General features: G+C 42.9%; 1 protein-coding gene and 1 long non-coding RNA gene across 3 annotated transcripts in view; one reads left to right on the top strand and one right to left on the bottom strand.

Annotated features, from left to right (window-relative positions):
• The first annotated feature begins 24 nt into the window (after nucleotides 1-24).
• LOC125551490 lies at nucleotides 25-2,228 on the top strand. Of its 2 annotated transcripts, XR_007302736.1 has the most exons (3): nucleotides 141-920; nucleotides 1,074-1,166; nucleotides 1,984-2,228. It is a non-coding gene; the product is annotated as an uncharacterized LOC125551490 (long non-coding RNA). The 2 variants fall into 2 exon arrangements; XR_007302737.1 differs by having other exon boundaries at nucleotides 25-1,166.
• Nucleotides 2,229-3,088: 860 nt separating this feature from the next.
• Nucleotides 3,089-23,344, bottom strand: part of LOC125551487 (protein HUA2-LIKE 2-like) — a 38,084-nt gene continuing 17,828 nt past the window's right edge. The window contains 9 exon segments of the mRNA XM_048714744.1: nucleotides 3,089-3,401; nucleotides 11,904-12,020; nucleotides 12,339-12,904; nucleotides 12,980-13,427; nucleotides 14,756-14,937; nucleotides 15,022-15,134; nucleotides 15,363-15,468; nucleotides 16,142-16,592; nucleotides 18,328-20,277. Of these exon segments, the coding sequence (XP_048570701.1) occupies nucleotides 12,446-12,904; nucleotides 12,980-13,427; nucleotides 14,756-14,937; nucleotides 15,022-15,134; nucleotides 15,363-15,468; nucleotides 16,142-16,592; nucleotides 18,328-20,277 (3,709 nt within the window). The 3' untranslated portion in view covers nucleotides 3,089-3,401; nucleotides 11,904-12,020; nucleotides 12,339-12,445.

Below are 23,344 nucleotides of genomic sequence, written 5' to 3'. Positions count from 1 at the left end.
ACCACTTGTACTGCTCTGTAAGTGTGAAAGATGGCAATTTATTACTACCTCCGTCCCAAAATTCTTGTCTTAGATTTGTCTAGATACGGATGTATCGAAAATTCTTGTCTTAGATTTGTCTAGATACGGATGTATCTCCGTATCTAGACAAATCTAAGACAAGAATTTTGGGACGGAGGGAGTATTAAACATTGTCAGTACTAACACATAACCGAAAGAGTGTCGAGTTAAAGAATGGAAAACTAAATTCTATAGTTGTTGCATGCTGTTTCACCCAAGTATTCTCCAAAAGTTCACTAAAGTTACATCGATGGCATTGTATATTCAAAATGGAATCAATTACATAAGTATAACCCAAAGGCGCAGCATACCAGTACTCCACTGAGGAAGGGGGGAATCTGAAATTTGTGCAGAAGAATCCAGTACAAGGGTACAAATTCTTGAGTACATATCTAGTGCAAACCGTACATTCAACGGAAACATGGAAACTTGATCCGCTGTCGTTGGATTGGAAATGTGCGCCGCGAGATGGGAGTACGTGCAAATTGCAAATTGGACCCCGCAATAATTCTGTACTTCGGTACAGAAGCATGCCGAGGCTGAGTCGTCTCATACCTTTCCCCATGGCGGCATCCAATCCCGATTCGAGTTCCTACCATGGGAAGCTAGGGTTAGGAGACGATGCTTCCCTCCAGCAGGACCCCCTCGTTCCGCTCTGGGCCAGCAAGCGGCCAGCAGCGCGGCTAAATCCTCTCTGGTGATTGTCCCGCCAGCAGTGACAGTCCTCCTCCGAGTGTTTCGTGGTGGGCCTGCGGTCAGCGAGCGGCGCAGCTGATTCCTCTCTGGCGATTGTCCGGCCAACCGTGCCAGTACTCGTCCGAGTGTTCCCCAACGACGTCGTGCTGGATCTAGGTCCCCAGGTATGAGGATGTCTAGTGTCCATGTTTTCTGCTTTCCCCTGTTCTCCTCCCGTGGCTCATCTAGTGGTTCCCTCTTCCCTAGATTGGGCTATAGATTTGCAAAGCAAATAGACGAGGGGACAAGGTCGTAGCTAATTGGGTTGTCTCCTCTAGAATCAGCACATCCTTTGAAGGAAGTAGGAGAGGGAACGAAGTAGTGGCATATTGTCAGCAGATGCAGATGTTGGTCTTGAAGAAATTGGGAAGGTATAATTTACTTTCTCCTAATTAAGTGTTATATACGTCTATGACTATATGTGCCTAGAGTGTGTGCTCTGTGCGACCGTGGTCTAATGAAAAGTGATATATGTCTATGAACTGCTACTACTACTGCCTAGATGGAATTTAGATGATGATAAGTATGTAAATTTAGAAAGCTCGAGTGGTGTCTAGGGCTTGTACGTGCTTCTGCAAATTTGCTAGATTAATTTATGTGTGTGTGCTACTGCTAGTAGTGTGATTGACAGCGAGAAAAAGAATGTGTGCCATTGGTACTAATCCTATTGACAGTGAACTGGTACTGCTAGTGCCATCTTTACATCATTTTTTGGCTGAAAACATTCATGTGTAGTCATAGATGATTAACTTACAACCCAGTCGTTTCATTTAAGTCAACATGTGGAATAGATGATTGAACTTATATAATCAGCAAATTATATATGAAACTCATTTAAATACATTGTTTAAACTATTGAAAACAGTAATTTCAGTTAAAATTCTGTGTAGAGTAGCCATCTGCAGCAAAGACACAATCGAGTCATTTAGAGTTACAAAACCTCCAACCGTGAAACTTGCAGCCCAAACAAACACACCCTTAATGCAGCAACAAGGAACTCTTATGGCGATAGAATTGTGTGTAGTACGATGGGAAATAAGAAAGATGTTGGAACTGGTTGAACATAGAAAATTGTAGAAATGATGTTTGCCATCAGGTTTAGTTTCTATTGCTATTGATTAGTGAAGTGAGCTGAGATTAGGTATTGCAATTAATTCTATTGCCTGACCGATTCAACTCTTCTTTCAGGTTGCTTGGTGGCAAGATTTCTGCAAGTTATTAGGACTAATAGTACTGCATTGGTTTTTTCTTCTCCTAGTGTACTAGAACTAGGTGTTGAATGACTGATGTACAAATCCGCAGATTTGCCATCACTGTTAATTACTGTTTTCGGACCATTATCTTAACTGATGTACTTATGTATTGAAGTGATGCATTATTGAATTTGACTGACTCATATTGGTGCTACATAATCAGCACTATGTGCAACTGAACTGTTTGGTTTACTTTAATTTGTTCTAGGCAATGGTTCCGGTTGTTAGAATGTGCCCTGTAAAGTGCAAGTGTTTGGTCGTGGTTTCGGCTGTTGTATTGAGTCGTTTGCTTTACTTAAATTTACTAGGAACTGGGCAGAGTTCTCTTTTTCAGGGGCAGAGTTCTGTTGGACAGAGTTCTAATTCTACTCCTAGCATCTTTGTATTGAACTGTTTGCTTTACTTGCCTTTGGCAGAATTGTGTTGAGAGAGTGTACTGTTGTTTTGTTTACCCAAATGGGGCGTTTGCTGATATAATATCAAAAAATTTACTTGCTTACCCCATGTTGATTGCAACTAGTTTCACACCGCTGGTACAAAACGTCTACGTGGAGACATGGGGCGATGATGCTAGCTTTGATGACTTGTAAACACCGAGGGGTTATGTGCAAAATATCATTGCAACCCAGCGGGCGTTTATTTGCAAATAGCAGGTAGCAATGATGGATGGATCTAGTCCATACACACAGGATCCAACAGCCTGTGCTCAGGTTTCCAAGCTTCCACTGAAAAATGTGGTTTCCACCTGATATTGTCTCCAAATTCTTATACAAGGAAAACACTGTAGTGTTTTGTCAGTATTTACACGATACATGGACCACGCTATTTTTTGCAACTTTGAGAAGACTCTGACGGCACTAGCACATGATGCAACAATTACAGTAGAATGATTTGTATTTATTGGGGGGGGGGGGGGGGGGGGGTTGCTTTATGTACGCTGTAATAGTGCAGTTTCAGCAAGTCATCTGAAAGTAGCTGTTGTCAGGAGGACAGAAGGGATTTATGAATGGGCATACATATAATGAAGGCTCGACGAATAATACAATGAAGGCTCGACGAATAATACTGAACGATGTTAGACTAACAATACAATCTATGGTTAAAATTGATACTCCCTCCGTTCCAAATTACTCGTCGCAGAAATGGATGTATCTAGAACTAAAATACATCTAGATACATCCATACCTACGACAAGTAATTCGGAACGGAGGGAGTAGATGACAGCTGCTGGCGTGGTCAGCCCACCTCCCGGTTGTGCCTACCATACAACATGTGTAGAAGGTGGCAGGTATTGGAGCAACAGAACAGATTCAAAGATAGTCAACTGTTATCCTGGCCTCCAGCTACCATGTGCTGCAATGAACGACATATGTTTCATGATAAGCTGACGAAATGTGTGGGAACTGCTCATTTCATACTTCCACATTTTGAGCAAACCCCATATTACACGGTTAAACCAAGCAATTTATTGATGAGGACATCAATACCATTGTTACACCCACAGCCCCTAATGTGTGGGAACTGCTCATTTCATACTTCCACATTTTGAGCAAACCCCATATTACACGGTTAAACCAAGCAATTTATTGATGAGGACATCAATACCATTGTTACACCCACAGCCCCTAATGTGTGGGAACTGCTCATTTCATACTTCCACATTTTGAGCAAACCCCATATTACACGGTTAAACCAAGCAATTTATTGATGAGGACATCAATACCATTGTTACACCCACAGCCCCTAATGTGTGGGAACTGCTCATTTCATACTTCCACATTTTGAGCAAACCCCATATTACACGGTTAAACCAAGCAATTTATTGATGAGGACATCAATACCATTGTTACACCCACAGCCCCTACTGTTACATATACTGGACCAATTACTAGAGCTCGCGCACGCCAATTAAATTACCAGGTACTTTCGTTTCTTGGTAATGATTCTAATGTTCATGAGATTATGATGCTGCCTAAATTGGATACATTTGTTTTGCTTTCAAATGAAGGGCCTAGCTTGGAGAAGGATGAACATTGGAGCAAGAACACGCATGAAGTTGATGGCATGCGCAAGGGGATCAAGAACGGAGTTACAAGTGATGATTTCAGGACTTTGAAGCCGCCATAAGGAGTGCATGAAGCCATGGACGAAATATACAAGATGCCACTTCATAATATTCGTCCATAGGCTATTCTGTATGTGTGGGGAAACAAGAGTTAGGGTTGGTTTCGGACTCCATCCTTAAGGGCCATGAAATTCCCCCCTCTTCCTCCATATATACAGCCCTTAGGGCGTCGTTTAGACTTTGGGTTTTGTTTAGATTAAAAGTTCGCCATAGCTGCAACTTCGCGTACTTCGTTTGTGTCCACGACCAGACCAAGACGTCACAGAACCCCACCTTGATCAATAAAGCTTTCATCTTATATTCGCAATATCCAGATTGCAATCTCAATTTCTTGCTTGTTCTTCGTTTGCTCGCAGGAAACAGGCCCTCGTGGTCAGGTTGATCGTGCTCCGGCGTGGTCAATAACCCCTCGGAAGTTGGTTTAGCGATTGCTAAGGCGCGACGTCTCGCACGTTCGTAGTCGGATCGTCAAGGTCGACTCCCACAGAAAACGATAGCTATCATCTCATCGAAAGATCGGGACCCTCGCCTCTATCAAGTGGTATCAGATTTCCAGGTTGCTCGGTGAGATTTTACAGTTTTTCGTAGATTAGATCGAGTTTGTTCTTCATACCTACAGTCCACGAAAAAGCCACAAAAAAAATTAAGGGTTAGTTCATCATATCCGAACCAATCTGAGCCTTTGCATAATCTTTTTAGGGTTTTTGCTTTGTTGAATTTGCGGTTGCATCGTCGTGTCAAGTTGCTGGTCTTAGAGTCTAGTCTTTTAGAGTTTCGAGTTCTGGTCACAAGTTGTCACGCCGCCGCCGCACCATCATCATCGCCTTGCCATCTACCACCATTGCTTATCCGCCACGCTCTGAATCCGTCATATACCACCAATCCGTATCCATACCACCATCAATCTCTATCCATATACCACCACCGGCTACTATACCACCACCATATATCCACCACCAATCCGAGTTCTTCTCATATTAGGTTTGTTTTAAGCAATTCTAATTCCGATTCGTGTTTCTGCTTGCGTAGTCTCAAAAAAAAAAGTCTGGAGACCCCCGGGCAGTTTTTAGGCCAAAATTTTCACGGGCAAAAATATTTTTTCCCTATCCTATTTTTAGGCTTTTCTGAGTCTTTTGAGCCACGTGCCATCATAGTGATTTTTTGTCGCACTTTTTCGTCGTCGCTGCCCTGATTTCCGAAAAAAAAAATGAAAAAAAAATTCATGCCCATCCTATCAGTTTGACGAGGGAAGAGTTTTGAGACACTCGCCATTATAGTAAATTTTCGCAAAAAAAAAGAGGAGCGTAAAAAAAAAAGAGGAGCGCAAAAAAAAAGCGAAAAAAAGTTCCAGAGTGTGCTTTTCCCTTATTTACGTGCAGCGCCGTGATTTTGTTAGTGTTCTAGGCTCGCGTCTCTAGCACGGTCTAGCCTAGGACCAGCACAGTACCGTCGTTGAGCGTTTATTCAACTTTGCATCTCTGAATTGATTATTGCTGACCCTTTTTGCTACCATACTATAAGCCTTCCCAGCTCCACATACCTCTACGTCGTGCGTTTGACTCTCCCTGGCAATCGCTCTATCCAAGCTTTTGAGAGTTTTGACTACAACGGTTGCCGATCACCGCCTGCTGCTGGGTAAGAACTGGTAAGAATTTAAGATTTGCTTGACGAATTTGTGACACCCGCCACCACCACCTCTTGTTAGTATTCTGTAGGATCATATTCTTGTGTGTTTTCTATTGTTGCTAACCATGGCAGGATCACAAGTCGACGAGACTGACTGGGAGAACATGACGAATCAGGAGTTGCATGATAAATTTCAGCAAATGATGAATGGACAGGTGCAGGATGTGCTAAACAGATTTGAAGAGGCCATGGAGAAGATAGATGGCATGGAGAAGACGTTCGAAACAAAGCTCGATAACAGGTTTAATGAATTGCTCGCGCGTCTTCCACCACCACCACCGGCTGCACCTAACGCACCTCTACACCAACAACAACGACGACTACCTACACATCGTGAAACAGCCCTCCGCCGAGCGAGCCGTCTCCCTCTTGCACCTGGCCAAACTGTTGGCGAGCTACTTCTGTGGCTCCTGCTGCTGATGCGGAGGAGGATGATTTTGCTAGCGATTACGAGGATGAGGTTGATCAAACTCAGAACTACGTGCCACCACCAGCACAACCATCAGGTCGTCCACATGCAAATAATGGCAATGGTAGGGCTCACCCTCAGGTACGAGATCATGACCATCTCCCTAAACTAAATTGAATATTCCATCATTTGAGGGTAGATATGTTCCTGATATATATCTTACTTGGGAGTTAAAACTGAACAACGATTTACATGTTTACAATATCCCGAGGAGAGACGTGTTCCTGCTGCTGTTTGTGCATTCACTAGTTTTGCATGTGTTTGGTGGTCTGAGCATTGTAGATTATATCCATTCCTGCTACTTGGGCTGCTTTGAAAACTGCTATGCGTACTCGTTGGGTTCCACCATATTATCAACGTGAATTACTTCAAAAATTACAGCGCTTAAGACAGGGAAAAAATTCTGTAGAAGAATATTATCAGGAATTACAAACTGGCATGATTAGATGTGGTATTGTTGAGGAGAATGAAGCTATGCTTGCACGTTTTATGGGTGGATTAAATAGAGAGATTCAGACGATTCTAGAGTATAAGGAGTATACTAATATCACTCGTTTATTTCATCTTGCTTGTAAAGCTGAACGAGAAGTGCAGGATCGACAGGCATTGGCGCGGACTAACTTTTCTGCAGGTCGACCTTCTTCATGGACACCACGTGCATCATCTACTTCCACACGTTCTGCTACACCGGCGCCTCCGTCGGCTGCCACCTCCAACCGTGATACAATAAAGCAGGCACAATCACCACTATCTGCCAAGAGCACACCTTCTGGGCCTGCAAAGAGCTCTTCTTCATCCATGGCATCAACAGGGCAAACACATGATATTATTTGCCGACGTTGCAAGGGTGGAGGTCATTATGCGAGAGAATGCCCATCTAAGCGTGTGATGATTGTTACTGAGGATGGTGGGTATGAGTCCGCTAGTGACTATGATGAGGAGACTTTGGCTCTTATTACACGTGACGAACACGGTGGAGACGATTCTGATCATGAGACGCAATACATGCTCCTGAAGATGCTGACAGGTATGAATGTTTAGTTGCTCAACGTGTTTTGAGTGTGCAGGTTACACAAGCTGAGCAAAATCAGAGGCATAATTTGTTCCATACAAAGGGAGTTGTGAAGGAACGTTCTGTTCGCGTGATCATAGATGGAGGGAGTTGCAACAACTTGGCTAGCATCGAGATGGTGGAGAAGCTATCTCTCACCACCAGACCACATCCACATCCTTACTACATCCAATGGTTCAACAACAGCGGCAAGGTTAAGGTAACACGTACTGTTCGTGTGCATTTTAGTATCTCTACATATGCTGATTATGTTGATTGTGATGTGGTACCGATGCAAGCATGTTCCTTATTACTTGGTAGACCATGGCAATTTGATAAAAATTCTATTCACCATGGTAGAAACAATCAGTATACTCTTGTTCATAAGGATAAAAATATTACTTTGCTTCCTATGACTCCTGATTCCATTTTGAAAGATGATATTAATAGAGCTAATAAAGCAAAACAGGAGAAAACTAAGAGTGAAAATCAGATTGTGGCAAAAGAATTTGAGCAACAAATGCAGCCTAATAATAATAAACAATCTAGTGTTGTTCTGAAATTAAATTGAAAAGTGCATGTTTACTTGCCACCAAATCTGATATTGATGATCTAGATTTTAGCAAATCTGTTTGCTATGCTTTTGTGTGCAAAGAGGCATTATTTTCATTCGAGGACGTGCCTTCCTCTTTGCCTCCTGCTGTCACTAACATTTTGCAGGAGTTCGCCGACGTCTTTCCACAAGACGTGCCACCGGGATTACCACCTATTCGCGGGATTGAGCATCAAATTGACTTAATTCCCGGTGCATCATTACCCAACCGGGCACCATACCGTACCAATCCAGAGGAGACGAAGGAGATTATGCGTCAAGTACAAGAACTGCTCGACAAAGGTTATATACGCGAATCCCTTAGTCCTTGTGCTGTTCCTATCATTTTAGTGCCGAAAAAGGATGGTACGTCGCGTATGTGCGTTGATTGTAGAGGCATTAATAATATTACTATTCGTTATCGTCATCCTATTCCTAGGCTAGATGATATGCTTGATGAATTGAGTGGCTCTACAATATTCTCCAAAGTTGATTTGCGTAGTGGTTACCATCAAATTCGTATGAAATTGGGAGATGAATGGAAAACAGCATTTAAAACTAAGTTTGGATTATATGAGTGGTTAGTCATGCCTTTTGGGTTAACTAATGCACCTAGTACTTTCATGAGGTTAATGAACGAAGTTTTACGTGCTTTCATTGGACGATTTGTGGTAGTTTACTTTGATGACATATTGATTTATAGCAAATCTTTGGAGGAACATTTGGAACATTTACGTGCTTTTTTATTGCTCTACGTGATGCACGTTTGTTTGGTAACCTTGGAAAGTGCACCTTTTGCACCGACCGAGTATCTTTTCTTGGCTATGTTGTTACTCCACAGGGAATTGAAGTTGATAAAGCCAAGATTGAAGCTATTGAGAGTTGGCCGCAGCCCAAAACGGTCACACAAGTGAGGAGTTTCCTTGGCCTCGCTGGTTTCTATAGGCGTTTTGTGAGAGATTTCAGCACCATTGCTGCACCTCTCAACGAGCTTACAAAGAAGGATGTACCTTTTGTTTGGGGTACCGCACAGGAAGAAGCCTTCACGGTATTGAAAGATAAGTTGACACATGCTCCTTTACTCCAACTTCCTAATTTCAATAAGACTTTTGAGCTTGAATGTGATGCTAGTGGAATTGGATTAGGAGGTGTGTTATTACAAGATGGAAAACCTGTTGCATACTTTTCTGAAAAATTGAGTGGGCCTAGTCTGAACTATTCTACTTATGATAAAGAATTATATGCTCTTGTTCGGACCTTAGAAACATGGCAACATTATTTATGGCCCAAGGAATTTGTTATACATTCTGATCATGAATCTTTGAAACACATTAAAAGTCAAGCAAAACTGAACCCGACATGCTAAATGGGTTGAATTCATTGAGACTTTCCCTTATGTGATTAAACACAAGAAGGGTAAAGAAAATGTTATTGCTGATGCCTTGTCTCGTCGTTATACTATGCTTTCACAACTTGACTTTAAAATATTTGGTTTGGAGACCATCAAGGATCAATATGTTAATGATGCTGAATTTAAAGATGTATTGCAGAATTGTAAGGAAGGGAGAACTTGGAACAAGTTCGTTCTTAACGATGGATTTGTGTTTCGTGCTAACAAGCTATGCATTCCAGCTAGCTCCGTTCGTCTTTTGTTGTTGCAGGAGGCGCATGGAGGAGGATTAATGGGACACTTTGGCGTCAAGAAGACGGAGGATATACTTGCTACACATTTCTTTTGGCCAAAGATGAGACGGGATGTTGAGCGTTTTGTTGCTCGCTGCACTACATGTCAAAGAGCTAAGTCACGACTCAATCCTCATGGTTTATATATGCCTTTGCCTGTACCTAGTGTTCCTTGGGAGGATATATCTATGGACTTTGTTTTAGGTTTACCTAGAACAAAGAAGGGGAGGGATAGCATATTTGTTGTCGTGGATAGGTTCTCGAAAATGGCACACTTTATACCATGTCATAAAAGCGATGATGCTGTTAATGTTGCTGATTTGTTCTTTCGTGAAATTATTCGCTTACATGGTGTGCCAAATACTATTGTTTCAGATCGTGATACTAAATTTCTTAGCCACTTTTGGAGATGTTTATGGGCTAAGTTGGGGACTAAGCTGCTTTTTAGTACTACTTGTCACCCCCAAACTGATGGACAAACTGAAGTAGTCAATAGAACATTGTCTACTATGCTTAGGGCTGTTTTGAAGAATAACAAGAAAATGTGGGAAGAATGCTTGCCTCATATTGAATTTGCTTATAATCGTTCATTGCATTCTACTACTAAGATGTGCCCTTTTGAAATTGTGTATGGTTTCCTACCTCGTGCACCTATTGATTTGTTGCCTCTTTCCATCTTCGAAGAAGGTTAATTTTTGATGCTAAAAGCACGTCTGAATGATTTTAAATGCATGAATTAACTAAGGAAAACATTGAGTGTATGAATGCTAAATATAACTTGCTGGAGATAGATAAGGGTAGAAAACATGTTGTGTTTGCACCTGAATCTTGTTTGGTTACATTTGCGTAAGGATAGATTCCTAATTTTCGCAAATCAAGCTATGCACGTGCTGATGGTCCTTTTAAGGTTAGAGAATAAATGATAATGCATATAAACTTGAGCTGCCCTTGCAGATGGGGTTAGTCCCACTTTTTTAATATGCAGATTGAGCCTTATTTGGGAAGATGACTTCCGTCCGAGACGATTCATTTCAAGAAGGGGAGGATTGATGAGGGGACATCAATACCATTGTTACACCACAGCCCCTACTGTTACATATACTGGACCAATTACTAGAGCTCGCGCACGCCAATTAAATTACCAGGTACTTTCGTTTCTTGGTAATGATTCTAATGTTCATGAGATTATGATGCTGCCTAAATTGGATACATTTGTTTTGCTTTCAAATGAAGGGCCTAGCTTGGAGAAGGATTGAACATTGGAGCAAGAACACGCATGAAGTTGATGGCATGCGCAAGGGGATCAAGAACGGAGTTACAAGTGATGATTTCAGGACTTTGAAGCCGCCATAAGGAGTGCATGAAGCCATGGACGAAATATACAAGATGCCACTTCATAATATTCGTCCATAGGCTATTCTAGGTGCTGCGTCACCTTATTAATGGGCCAGACCCATGTAATTTCGAAATACTTAAGTATAGGCTATTTTTAGAGTCCGTATGTGTGGGGAAACAAGAGTTAGGGTTGGTTTCGGACCCCACCCTTAAGGGACACGAAATTCCCCTCTCTTCCTCCATATATACAGCCCTTAGGGCGTCGTTTAGACTTTGGGTTTTGTTTAGATTAAAAGTTCGCCATAGCTGCAACTTCGCGTACTTCGTTTGTGTCCAACGACCAGACCAAGACGTCACAGAACCCCACCTTGATCAATAAAGCTTTCATCTTATATTCGCAATATCCAGATTGCAATCTCAGTTTCTTGCTTGTTCTTCGTTTGCTCGCAGGAAACAGGCCCTCGTGGTCAGGTTGATCGTGCTCCGGCGTGGTCAATAACCCCTCGGAAGTTGGTTTAGCGATTGCTAAGGCGCGACGTCTCGCACGTTCGTAGTCGGATCGTCAAGGTCGACTCCCACAGAAAACGATAGCTATCATCTCATCGAAAGATCGGGACCCTCGCCTCTATCATTTATATAGTGCAACACAAACATTAATAGGAGGAATTATTGATAACTCACTAGAAGATTAAAAATTGATTTTTCTTTTATAGTAGCATAATAATATAGCAGCTTCAAACAACACAAAAGCCATCTATGAAATTACAGAGTAGGTTTTTTTTAAGTAGCACGGAATACTAAGGAACTGGAATTGGATTGTCTAGACAACTTGACTTGTAATAGTAGAGACGATCGGGCAAATAGATGCAACTCACAACAGAAAACAGAACAGTGCAGGGTGAGTTGTAACATACCTCCTGCCACATGAGGAACTTGAAGATCCATAGACCACCCACCTGGCGGAGGATCTGATGGACGTCCAAATTGCATTGGCGCTGCAGATGCTTCAAAATGGTCTGGAGTAGGTGGTCCTGGATAACAATCAGGAACAGATGAAATCAGCTCGATACTATACTAGGTGATAAAATAGCAGTGAACTAGTGTTCTCGAGGGAACTGCATAGCATGAAATATTAAAAAAATGCAAACTAAGAAAAGGCTCACAATTTGATCGTTTACGTATTTATTTATTGAAGTGAGGGATTCAAGACTCATTTCCACCACTCTGAAATTAAGATAGAAGACTAAGTCCGGGTTGGTCAGTTGGCATCTTTGTGCGCCCCCCACCATTGCACAGCAGGAGAATTCTCCATGTTGAAATGATATAACCATGCTAAATAAGAAAAGTACCTGGCGGAAAAGGAGGAAATCTTCCCCTGTTAGGGTCATGGAGCATCGGTCCCCAAATAGCTCTCTCGTCAAAGTGATGATGTCCTCTTTCATCATGGTGATACATGCTATCGATCATGTGATGATATCATGGTGATATCATTCAAGTGGTGTCTCCTATCATTCCCGTGATGCATGCTATCATGTCTGTGATGATATCGATCATGCCCATTATAACGATGGCTCTCAGGATAAGACAAGGAGTTATTACTCCATTGTTGTGGTCTTTTATTAGGTTCTGATGGCATATGAGGGAATTGACTTGGAGGCGGAGGGGGCGGTCGCTGCATATGATATCCCTCATTAGGCATTGATGCAGTGGGACGTTGATGGTAGTTATTTCCATGGTATGGTGCTGGTGGTGTAGCGAAATTGCCATGAGGTCCAGTTGAATTGAGTGGTGCAATCTGATTTCGATGCACGCCATATCCCAAATTGCAGAATGATGGAGGCTGCAACGGAGCTACCGAGAGATTCATGCTGTGTGGGTGCTCCACGATAGAATGTGGCTGCTGACTTTGAACATTCTGCAAAAGGGGGTCAGGGATTAATTTCACAATACAACAAAGCTAAATGCCTGCATGCGGAGAAAATGTGCATACATAAGTAGCAACTGCCGGATGCGGCCCAACTGGATCAGATGCCATTTGTGAAGTTGCCTGCAACTGCGTTCTCTGAGCAACGGGAACAGGTGGAGGAGATGATGGCAATGGTGGGGGTGATGGAGGCCAATTGTTCGGGAGGGGAGGACCGTTATCTGAAGGATGGTGATAAGATGGTGTGCAGGTATCACTTCGCTCTGGTTGGGATCTGGTACTAGCTTCAGCTTCAGATGGTGGAGCTACATCCTCCATCTCAAGCTCGCCATCAACATCTTAAAGGATGAGCCCATGCTTCTCTACAGGTATTTGAGATTCTCCCTTCTCATCAACACCTGGAGCCTCATGTTCAGGCGTGACGGCTTCAAAACTAATGTCCTCAGAGGAGCTTCCTTCATCGTCTTCAAGTACTTTCGTGCAAATTAAGTTTGGTATGTGAAAACCAGCATTGCTGAGGAAAATAATGAAGAATGTAAACAAGGGGAACCAGAGGGAGCCATGAACAAAAGATGCTGCTGCATAGTTCAACACAAGTCAGTGTGCTTTGGTAGACTAACGTAGCGAGGGATTAAAACAAAGGCCCTCTTGGCACAAATCGTGAAATCAACTATGATGACAGTGCCACGCGGCAATTCTGCACTGCATGCAGTATGCATGATCATATGAATCATGTGCATGGCACATCTTGTGTATCAACAGATTTTTCTCATGTATATTATAAAGAGTGTGTGTTACAAATAGTTCAGTATCAAACGACTGTACCGAGTCCTCTCCTATAATCCAGTGATAATTCTTTACATTTTCTTGCTAATGTGCTAGCATAGAAAAAAGGGCAGGTGGTTCATTTCAATCTTGGTGGGTTTTATCAAATACTCCCTCCGTTTCAAAATAGATGACCCAATTTTATACTAACTTTGTAATAAAGTTAGTACAAAGTCGAGTCATCTATTTTGGAACGGAGGGAATACTTGCCAGTTGGGTGCTGGTGTCATTAATACATCGTAGCTCGCTGCTTTAACGATCAACCAAGGCCCAATGCATAATAGTCGTACTCAAAATTCTAGAAGTGTGATGCGGAGCATCCTACGATCATCCCCATGTAAAGATAGAGCATTGCTCATCCATGTCGGATCTACTCCACGAGAGAGACCGCGGCCCCTCTACGGAGAAGATCCACCTTGGATTGAAGACCCCTCACGGGAAGATCCCTTTGTGGATTCAAGACCTCCTCACGGAGAAGAACCGGTTACCTCTTGTATCGTCCTTTGTTGACTTTGGATCGTGTATCTCTCTTTGTGTTTCGAGGATCTAGCACATGTGTGATCGTTCTTGTTGGTTTGAGTGATTCTCTCGTGTTTCTCCTCGTGTTTCCCCTCGTGTTCTTCGTGTTCTTCGCGGGATCCGCTCCTTTCGTGAAAGATCGGCCGATTAGGGTTCCACTCTACATCAAAGTGCAGATGAGTTCCTGCCACAATATTGCCTGCTTCCAATGTTTGAGGCATGGGGTGTCGAAACACCAAATGGCTCTCTTCATGCATGGCGATAAGGATATAGCTGTATAGGCATAAAGCATACTCTAACCTGGCCTACCAAGAGCTTTCAGAATGATCCAATTTTAGGTATGGCCTATGTCATCTAGTCATCATCGTCTCAAATTGTGTGAGCACATAGAAAAACAGAAGCATTCACACTAATACATATCACTTAAAAGTTAACACCATTATTCAATGCTTGAACAGAAGGGCCACGATTGACGGTTGTTTAAGTTGGCTAGCATACCTCCCATACTCATCAACAAGCATTCCTTCGTTATCACGCAATGGGTCATTTAAAGCTCTCTCTGTCCTTGAAGGACGGCGAGAGCTGCCAAAAGATGCCTCATTGATAACCTCGAGTTCTCTAATATGGTGACGAATGATGTATTCTGGAAGTGTTTTCCTCTCAAGCCAAAGTTTCAGAACCTAATAATAAATAAAAACATGTAAGGGGTGGGGAAAGGAACATTGTATATGCCATCTATTCTACCAGATTATGAAGGCACTTGCCTTGAGACATTGCCTTCGATTCTCCCATGCCGAATTTCCAGGAGGTGCGGCGGCATAAAGTAAACGAGGCAGAACCACCTGAACAACGGAGGGGAATACATCACCAGTTCCACCTGCAGAATTCCCTACAGTGCTGAAAATTAATACGCGTGCATAGACAAAGACAAAGACAAAGACAACAACAAAGACAAAGACGACAACGACGACGAACAACAACAACAACAACAACAACAACACAACAACAACAACATCACCAGTTCCACCTGCAGAATTTCCTACAGTGCTGAAAATTAATACGCATGCATAGACAAAGACAAAGGCAAAGACAAAGACAAAGTTACCTTTCTGATTTCAAGAGCATTGAGTTATTGAATCAATAAGAAAGAAAAGGTCCACCCTCTTATATAAATTTTCCTTTTCCATGCATTCAACAATAATATCAATCGCCTAGACAGTGGAGGAAAAACTGTGTTAGAAAAACTTGATAGCAATTGGTTGCATGGACAGACATGTTTATCTTTGTATTGGCAAGCTGAAAATAGCATGCTGTCTGTAAAAATAAGATTTCGTCAACTAACTTAGAATTCGCAAGTGGTAAGTAATGCAATGACTGCAAGCATTATCCCTCGTTAGTTCCAAGTCCACAAGTTCTAATATAGATTGCCATAACATATCAAAGGCATAAAAAGAAACAAGAAACTATATATTAGAGATATGCCGCTTTCACCATTTCTACTGGCGAAATTTTGTTCCGCATAGGTCACAATCACATCACATAATATAACGAAGACGCTCAGGGGTACCATCATCCCTGACGTGTTCTTAAAAGGGAGGTGGAATCAAACAAGGGTTCCTTGGTAGCACAACCATATGCCACCATTGAGCTACCCAGTGATTCCCCACGGCAAATAATATAGAAGAACTGGTGGTTGGCATGAAGAACATGGCATCAAACCAGGCTAAGTACACGAAGAACCCAAATAATTGCCAATCCACCAACAAGTACAAAAATTGACCGTGTTGAATAAATCTACAAACAAGAAACTCATGACAACCCTAAAAAAAGCATAACGGCAAAGATCTAACAGTAAAAACAAAGTACAGATATGCATGGTCTAACCTCCCAAGCAATGCCATGTTTAGCGCAATCAATAGCAAGACGTGTTGCACATGCTATGTTTTCTTTTGTTCTTGTCAGCATACCAAGAAAAGCTCCAAAAGCCTTCCGTGCTGCATTAGCCTCGTTGCTCCTTGCTACTTTTTTCACATCATTCTCTTGTGGGTTATCAGAACGACTCCTAGAATGAACACTGTCATTTGTAGAGGTGGACCTGTCTATCTGATTCGAAGGTGAAAGCTGTCCCTGTCCTTCCTTAAGAGGTGTGCTGACCAAAGGTTTAGAAATATACTTGCCGTTCAAGAAGTAATCTGAAAAGGAAGTTGACCGAGAGAACCTTCTAGCTTGGGCAACAGCAATGAGTTCTTTCATAGGCATTGCATCTGGAGACGTGCACCTATCCTTCAGGTTTCTGTGGTTCAGTTCTTTCAATGCCAAAGCTGAGAAGGTGTGCCTAAAGATAAAGTATCATTATGCTTTATAAGGCTGCATTATTAATATAAGAACCAACTGGAAGGTAAGATAAAAAAGATATCAGACAGGGCAAAGGCAACTGTGAAGTTGGGAGACATATCCAACATATATTCAACTCGGTAAACTGGATGCTGCACTCAGAATGTACAAAGTGTTATACTGATTATGAGGCATGGTTTGGTTGAAGTGAAAGAGTTCAATCACTATTCAAGTGGCTAATCACCAGGAGACAACTGAGTTTTCAGTGGGGATCAGGAAAGCAGAATATAACACACACAAAATTCACTATTCCAAAGAGCGGCGTGTAGATGAATAGAAGGGGCACAAATTCATCATTAGGGGCATATGGGGCTAGATAGACAGTACACCTTCGAATTCAGATGTATAGGTCGCATTCCCACTGCCAAGTTCCAAGCATTGACCAATAATTAAGCCAAAAATACCAGGGTTATGTGACACACAATTGTTGCCATTGGATTCATATTCAAAAGCACCTTATGTTTGCTAATTTTACAACTGCTCATAAAATATTATGCAGGCAACTTACAGCAAAATATTGAGCTTGGACAGTCAAAATACGCCTCATATTTCTGAATCAGAGGGAGTACCACAATTCTCATTATTAAGAAAGGATTGTGCAGGATAAATGAAATATCCCTCAAAAAGTCAACAGAGCATCCAGCCATCCACATATATGCAACATGGACGAATTTATCATATATGACCAAATAAACTATAATTAGATAATTCCGAATATCCAACTCATAAAGCATCAAATTTGCATAGAAAATTTGGAGCATCCAGCTCAAAAATATAAATAAGAAATACAGAAGTAATAAGTATATCGTCGGTAAGTGCAACCAAAATGCTAGTCATATCACTTACCCAAGCAATTTAGTATCCAGAGGCAGAGCATCTACATGGATGGAAACATATTACACTGTGGATTAATGAAATTTGGAAGAAAATTTAATTTGGAATATAATACGGAAGGCAACATTAAGTGAGAATTAACGCTCATCTCCACCAATTTTTCTAAGTTTCAAGCAGGGCAAGATCTCAGATTATGCCAGCATAAACTCCTGTTGTACTAGCAATATATAAAAGCCACAACTGAAGCCGTGCCATCATTGCATGAGAAAAATGTCTAGCATGTCTGTTGTACAATTAATGCACCGTGTACCATGTCAGCTATCACGGCTTTAGTTAGTTAGCAATAACTACACGAGGGTGTAGTTTGCCATTCCTTCCTGTAAAACCACCAGAGATTGCCCTCATAGCACATACCCGAATCTCAGGATTGAACAGATGGTGGATGAAGATAGCCCACCAGGGATAGCACATATTATCCTTGACGCCAACAGATTGTGTATTATTATAGATATGCCTAATATGGATGAATTGCATATTTCAAGCCATACCACCCTTCTTTTAAATAGGTCATGTAATCAATGTCTATCCAAACATACAGCTTCAATAGTATATTTCAGATGAAACAACTATGCATTACATGGTAACATCATTCTACACAAGTAAAAAACAATTGTAACACAAAATCCACCAAAACATGACCATAAAAGAAATTGCAGGTGCTGTAAAATTGTTGGAGAAAGATGGCCGACATGAAGTCATGAAGATATGGAACATATCAGTGTACACAAATAATTGTGCATACAAAAGCAAAGATTTACTTTGACATGAAAGATAGAGCTTACACTTCAGATGTTCGGGTATCTGCATCAGACTGTATACTAGAAGACTTGGTAGCCAATGAAGAGGAGCTTGTGGTATCACAAATATTGATTGCTGATGCTAAAACAGTATCACCACGTGATACTGAATCACTGTTCACATTATTATCAGAGAGAAGAAACTTTGGCCCGTCAACTGGCTCACCGCATCTGTCATCACTCCTGTTAACATCAAAAGCAGGGCAGCCGATTGGTTTTGTATCACTACTGTAGCTGATTAGCTTGGAGACATCATTATAGCTAGGTTTCCGAGAAGATGATAACCGATCATGTACAGCTATGGTCTGTGTCACATCAAGGGCAGGCTCATTCAGTTTCATGGAAACAACTACATTTTTATTCTGTAAAATTGATCCTGAGGTGTGTGTTTGGCCTGTTGAGCTATGCATTAATTGCATGCCTGATGATCCAAGGCTTTCAATTATTCCAGATCTGCTAGGGCTTGTGACTACTGTGTCTGCCGATTTACTAGAATGGCTGTTTTCTGCAGACACACAACCATTTAGAATCAACTGCTTTGATCCTCTCTCTTCAGGAAGACTACTAATAGTTTCCGCAACATTAGCAGACATAGCTTCTAAAGCACGATGGAGGCGTTTTGATGGTGGCAAAGCAGCTTCCACATCCAATGTTAAACCCCTTGGTTGGTATTCTTTATTCTTCCAGACAGAGTGACCATCCCCTAGCAGGACAGGTATGTTTAATATGGATGACTGGTCAGCTGAAGAAGCATTGCTAATATGCATAACAGAGTGGTCAGCAGGTGCAGCAAGCCCTGATCTATTATTAGGGACATCAATCTGGCCAACTGTCTTTGGTGAAGCCACTGACTGAGGCCTTCCCATTCGAACCCTTGCTCTTTTGACCAACGGCAAGTGTTCATCTCCGTCTGACTTATTAAATTCATTCTTTGAATTTGGAGAATCTGTGAGTCTTCCACTCAACTCAACCTCGAATTCCTCGTCCTTATTGGTTGTCATACAATCTGTAGCATGAGGAACCCAGTTTCTATTTGGCTTCCTTTTTCTCTTGAAAATTACTGTTGACTTCATGGGAAAACTTGACGCACCATTTGATTTTAATTCTATCGCTGAAGCTCCATTTTGAGATGCTTCACTGTCACAGGTATTATCTACCTTAGCAGTAGAAGACAAATTTTTATTGCAGTCACTAGCCCCAGGAGTTCCAGGTTGATTGAAGGTGCCTACACTTGAATGCACACAAACCTCATCCAGCATAGAAAGGGTGCCTGAGTTCGCTTTGTCATGCTCTGGGTATTTAAGAACAGTCAAATCTTCCTTATTGTCATCAGAAACCAAATCAACAGAAGCCAAACTGGTTTCACCCAAAAGCTTACAAGAACCCTGAACTTTTCTGTTTACAACACTCGATGAACTTCTCGACATCCGCAAAGCTAGAGCCCTACTCCGTGTGTAGCAGTTCTGAGAGTATGCATCCCTTAGCTTTTTTTTCGAAAATGAACTAGCAGACAAAGGGATATTCCTCATCTCGTCAAGCATGGATATGTTTTCTGTGGGCCCGTCAGGAGCAGAATTTACAACGCATCGCTCACTCCCGACTAAAGTGACAGAAGGCGCATCAGCAGTGACCAAGCCGCGATCTCTTGCAGTGACTGAATGGTCTTCTAATTTTTTATCACTACACATGTTAGAGCTCTTAGCTAGATCTTTCGTATCCAATCTGCTATTACTATCACCAAGATTTTCTTCACCTGGTTTCACTTCATCGGCAGTAAGATCAAGCTTGTTATTATCTTTCTTCAAAGAATCGTAAACATCAATTATCTCACCAACTGCTCTTACAAAATCAGCCCCTTTGCCATGTCGCTTAGCAAGTAAAGACCTCCTTTTCTCCTCAGTGAACGCCTCCAGTTCTGCATAGTTGCAGAAAGCACTACAGTAGAAAGAACGAGCGGTCAGACATGAAAAGAGAAAACAGGTGTCATGTCTTAGTTATGGTAATTCAGTTCCCTAACACATGTTCTCTGCACACCTTGCCCTGCTGGGTCAAAACTCAATGCAAAAGGACCCCCTCATAACTGTTACATGTGACAAACAGTATTGTCCTATATAGTAAGCTTTAAGTAAAAGACTTGGTATGTTACTGAAGCTGCCTTCAGTACTGCATTTCCCATTTTTGTAATTATGCTGCAATTAAACCCATTAAGGGGGAAAAACTGGGCAGGCAGTGGGTTATGCCATGTGGCACTCGCTGGTTGGCTGAGGTGAGGAAAAAAATTAGGATGGAGAAGAGGGTTTTTTTTATAATGATTTTTTTAGATGGAGGTGAGGGAAGGTTTTTTTTTATGGACATGAGCGCTTTTTGTTAGATGGAGGTGAAGACCCACGTGGGGAGCGGAAACGAGCGCACAGCTTCATCTCAGGAGGAGCGCAATGGTGCGCCCCAACCACTAGTTCTCCAGCATACTGGGTTAATTGTATGAAAGCTACCTGCTTCGCATCTCACTTCATCTAGTGACACTTACCAAGAGTATATTCCAACACACAAAAGGTGCCTTCGGTATAAAGGTATTATCTAAACCTTGCTCTATGTTTATCACTATTTTATTATAGTAATATTCTATCAACATCCTTTGCACTAGATATTTTGTTTTAATTTTTTGATGTAATATTGTTACTTTTGATGACAAATCTGTAATATTATTTCTATGCGTCAGTCTAAGTATTACATATTAGCGTCTAAACGATATGTTCAAAGTTTTGACTGTGCATATTCTAATATGGCACCTATTTTGTAGTTACTGGTACACAACATCTATCATCACATTTAGAAGTCATATGTTACGCACAACTCGTTTGTTTCAAAATACTGAGAGATTGAAATTAACTTCAAAGAAATCTATTATGTGCAATTGGGCCCTCTACTCCCACATGTGACAAACCAACACATGTCAGACTCCATTCTGTCAGAGAAGATCACGGCGCTCTCCAAGTTGAGCACGCCGACCGAGCTAAGGACGTTCAAAAGCTGGCCGGCTGTGTCGCCTCTCTGAGCCGATTTATATTCCGGATCAGAGAGAAGGCGCTCCCTCTGTACCGGCTCCTGAAGAAAACAAAGGTGTTCGTCTAGACCGATGAGGCAAAAGCAGCCCCTGGAAGAGATCAAGCAATTGCCAGTGACCAACCCAACCCTCGCAGCACCCCGGGACGGTGAGCAGATGTTGTTGTACATATAAGCCACCAACCAGGTGGTGATTGCAGTAAGTGCATTCATGGTGGTTGAATGCAAGGAGGATGGTCATGCTTATAAAGTCCAGCGGCCAGTTTACTACGTTTCCAAGGTGCTTTCTCCATGCAAAATCCGATACCCACATTATCAGAAGATTACTTTCGCCGTGTTCATGGCATCCCGGAAACTGCAGCATTATTTTCAGACTTGCCCCATTACGATGGTAAGCCAAGTACCCATGTCCAAAATCATCAGTAATATCAAGGATGCGGCCGGACGAATTGCCAAATGGGCCCTGGAACTGCTGCCTTCTGAAAGCAAGTAGCAGTCACCGCCCTGGAACTGCTGCCTGCATCCTCTTGTGTCCGGCTTCGGAGGTGCCGCTGATACCGACGCCAGGGCCACCTCGCCGCTCCGCATCCTCCTTCATCGGTGCCTCGCTCGTGAGTACCATCTAGATCACCAACTTTTACGGTTGCACATCCAACCACCGAGTGTCCAGCACGAAGGATCGGTCTGCGGTTTCGTTGTTTGCGTCGTCATCGTTGATGTCAGGAGGGAGAAGGCTGGCAGGGACGGTGGGCTTGGAAGAGAGCTCCATGAGGAGTGGGAACAGCCGCGGCCTCAGGGCAGCTGCGGTAGACAGGGAGACAGCAGGGCTGCCCCATCTCCCAGAAGCAGTTGGCATAGGACACGCCGAACTCGTTGGGCAGAACACAGCGGCAACCCACTCGGCCTTGTGGCAGCGGTAGGAGTGGGCGAACAGTAGGACGCGATCGAGATGGATTTGTTTTTTTAAAATGGTGTGCTACACCAGGGGTAAAATAGTCTTTTCACATTGCACTTAACACCGTTAGAGGCAAAAATGGACAGAAGCGTCCATAATGAACAGAAGTTACATTTTGTATAAAATAGGGAAGAAATAAAAAATTTAGGCCAAACAGGGAGAGCACATTTTAAGAAAGGGACAATTAAGGAATTATTCTACTCCTAAAGGTCAAGGAGCGGGTTATTCCCTTGGCTTGTACACCAATGTATTATTGGTTGTAGAACTCCATATGACAATTTCAACTGAACATGTTGGTAGTTGCGTAGAAAGAGACTATTACACCCTTGGAGCCCCCGTGTCGCTCCCAATGGCGAAACCCTAGCCACCAGCAAGCCCCCTTCCTTCCCCTCCCTCCCCTCGCCACCGCCGGAGGATGCCGGTGTGCTTGCGCGCTGGAGCGGCGGGAGCGCGCGGTGGCGGCTGTCTGCACGCAGGGGAGGTCGAGATGGCGTGGAACGCATGGACGGGGGCGCTGCTATGGCAGCGGCTGGTGACTGCAATGAGCGGCAGAGTTGTGGCCGCGGGATCGCCCTGGTCCGTGACAACGACTCTGCCCCCACCCACCCTTCTCCCTCCTCCCACCCGCCGTCGATGGATGTCGCTGAGCTGGTGAGCGCGCGCGCAGCAACCCTGACGGTTGCTGCTATGTTGTGCCCTGACAGATCCTGGCGACAAAGGCTGCGGGCCGAGCGCGGCGGCAGCGCGTTGCAGGTTACTATTGTCGCCAGCTAGACGCACTCCCGGCGGTGGCCGGCCTGCTGGCGCTACGCTGGCAGGTGCCCACTCCTGCGACATCAACATTCCTAGGCTTCCCCCCTACATGTGTGTCAGTCTTTTCCAATGCTCTTCCCCATGTCCGGTCTGCCACTGCATCTGAGGTCTTTGCTCACGAGTCAAGGCGAAATCCCCGCGTGGCGGCGACGACCGAGGGTGCCATCACCT

The sequence above is a fragment of the Triticum urartu genome, chromosome 4 (genome assembly GCF_003073215.2).
Source record: "Triticum urartu cultivar G1812 chromosome 4, Tu2.1, whole genome shotgun sequence".
Taxonomy (NCBI): Eukaryota; Viridiplantae; Streptophyta; class Magnoliopsida; order Poales; family Poaceae; genus Triticum; species Triticum urartu.
This window is presented reverse-complemented; position numbering and strand designations above follow the sequence as displayed.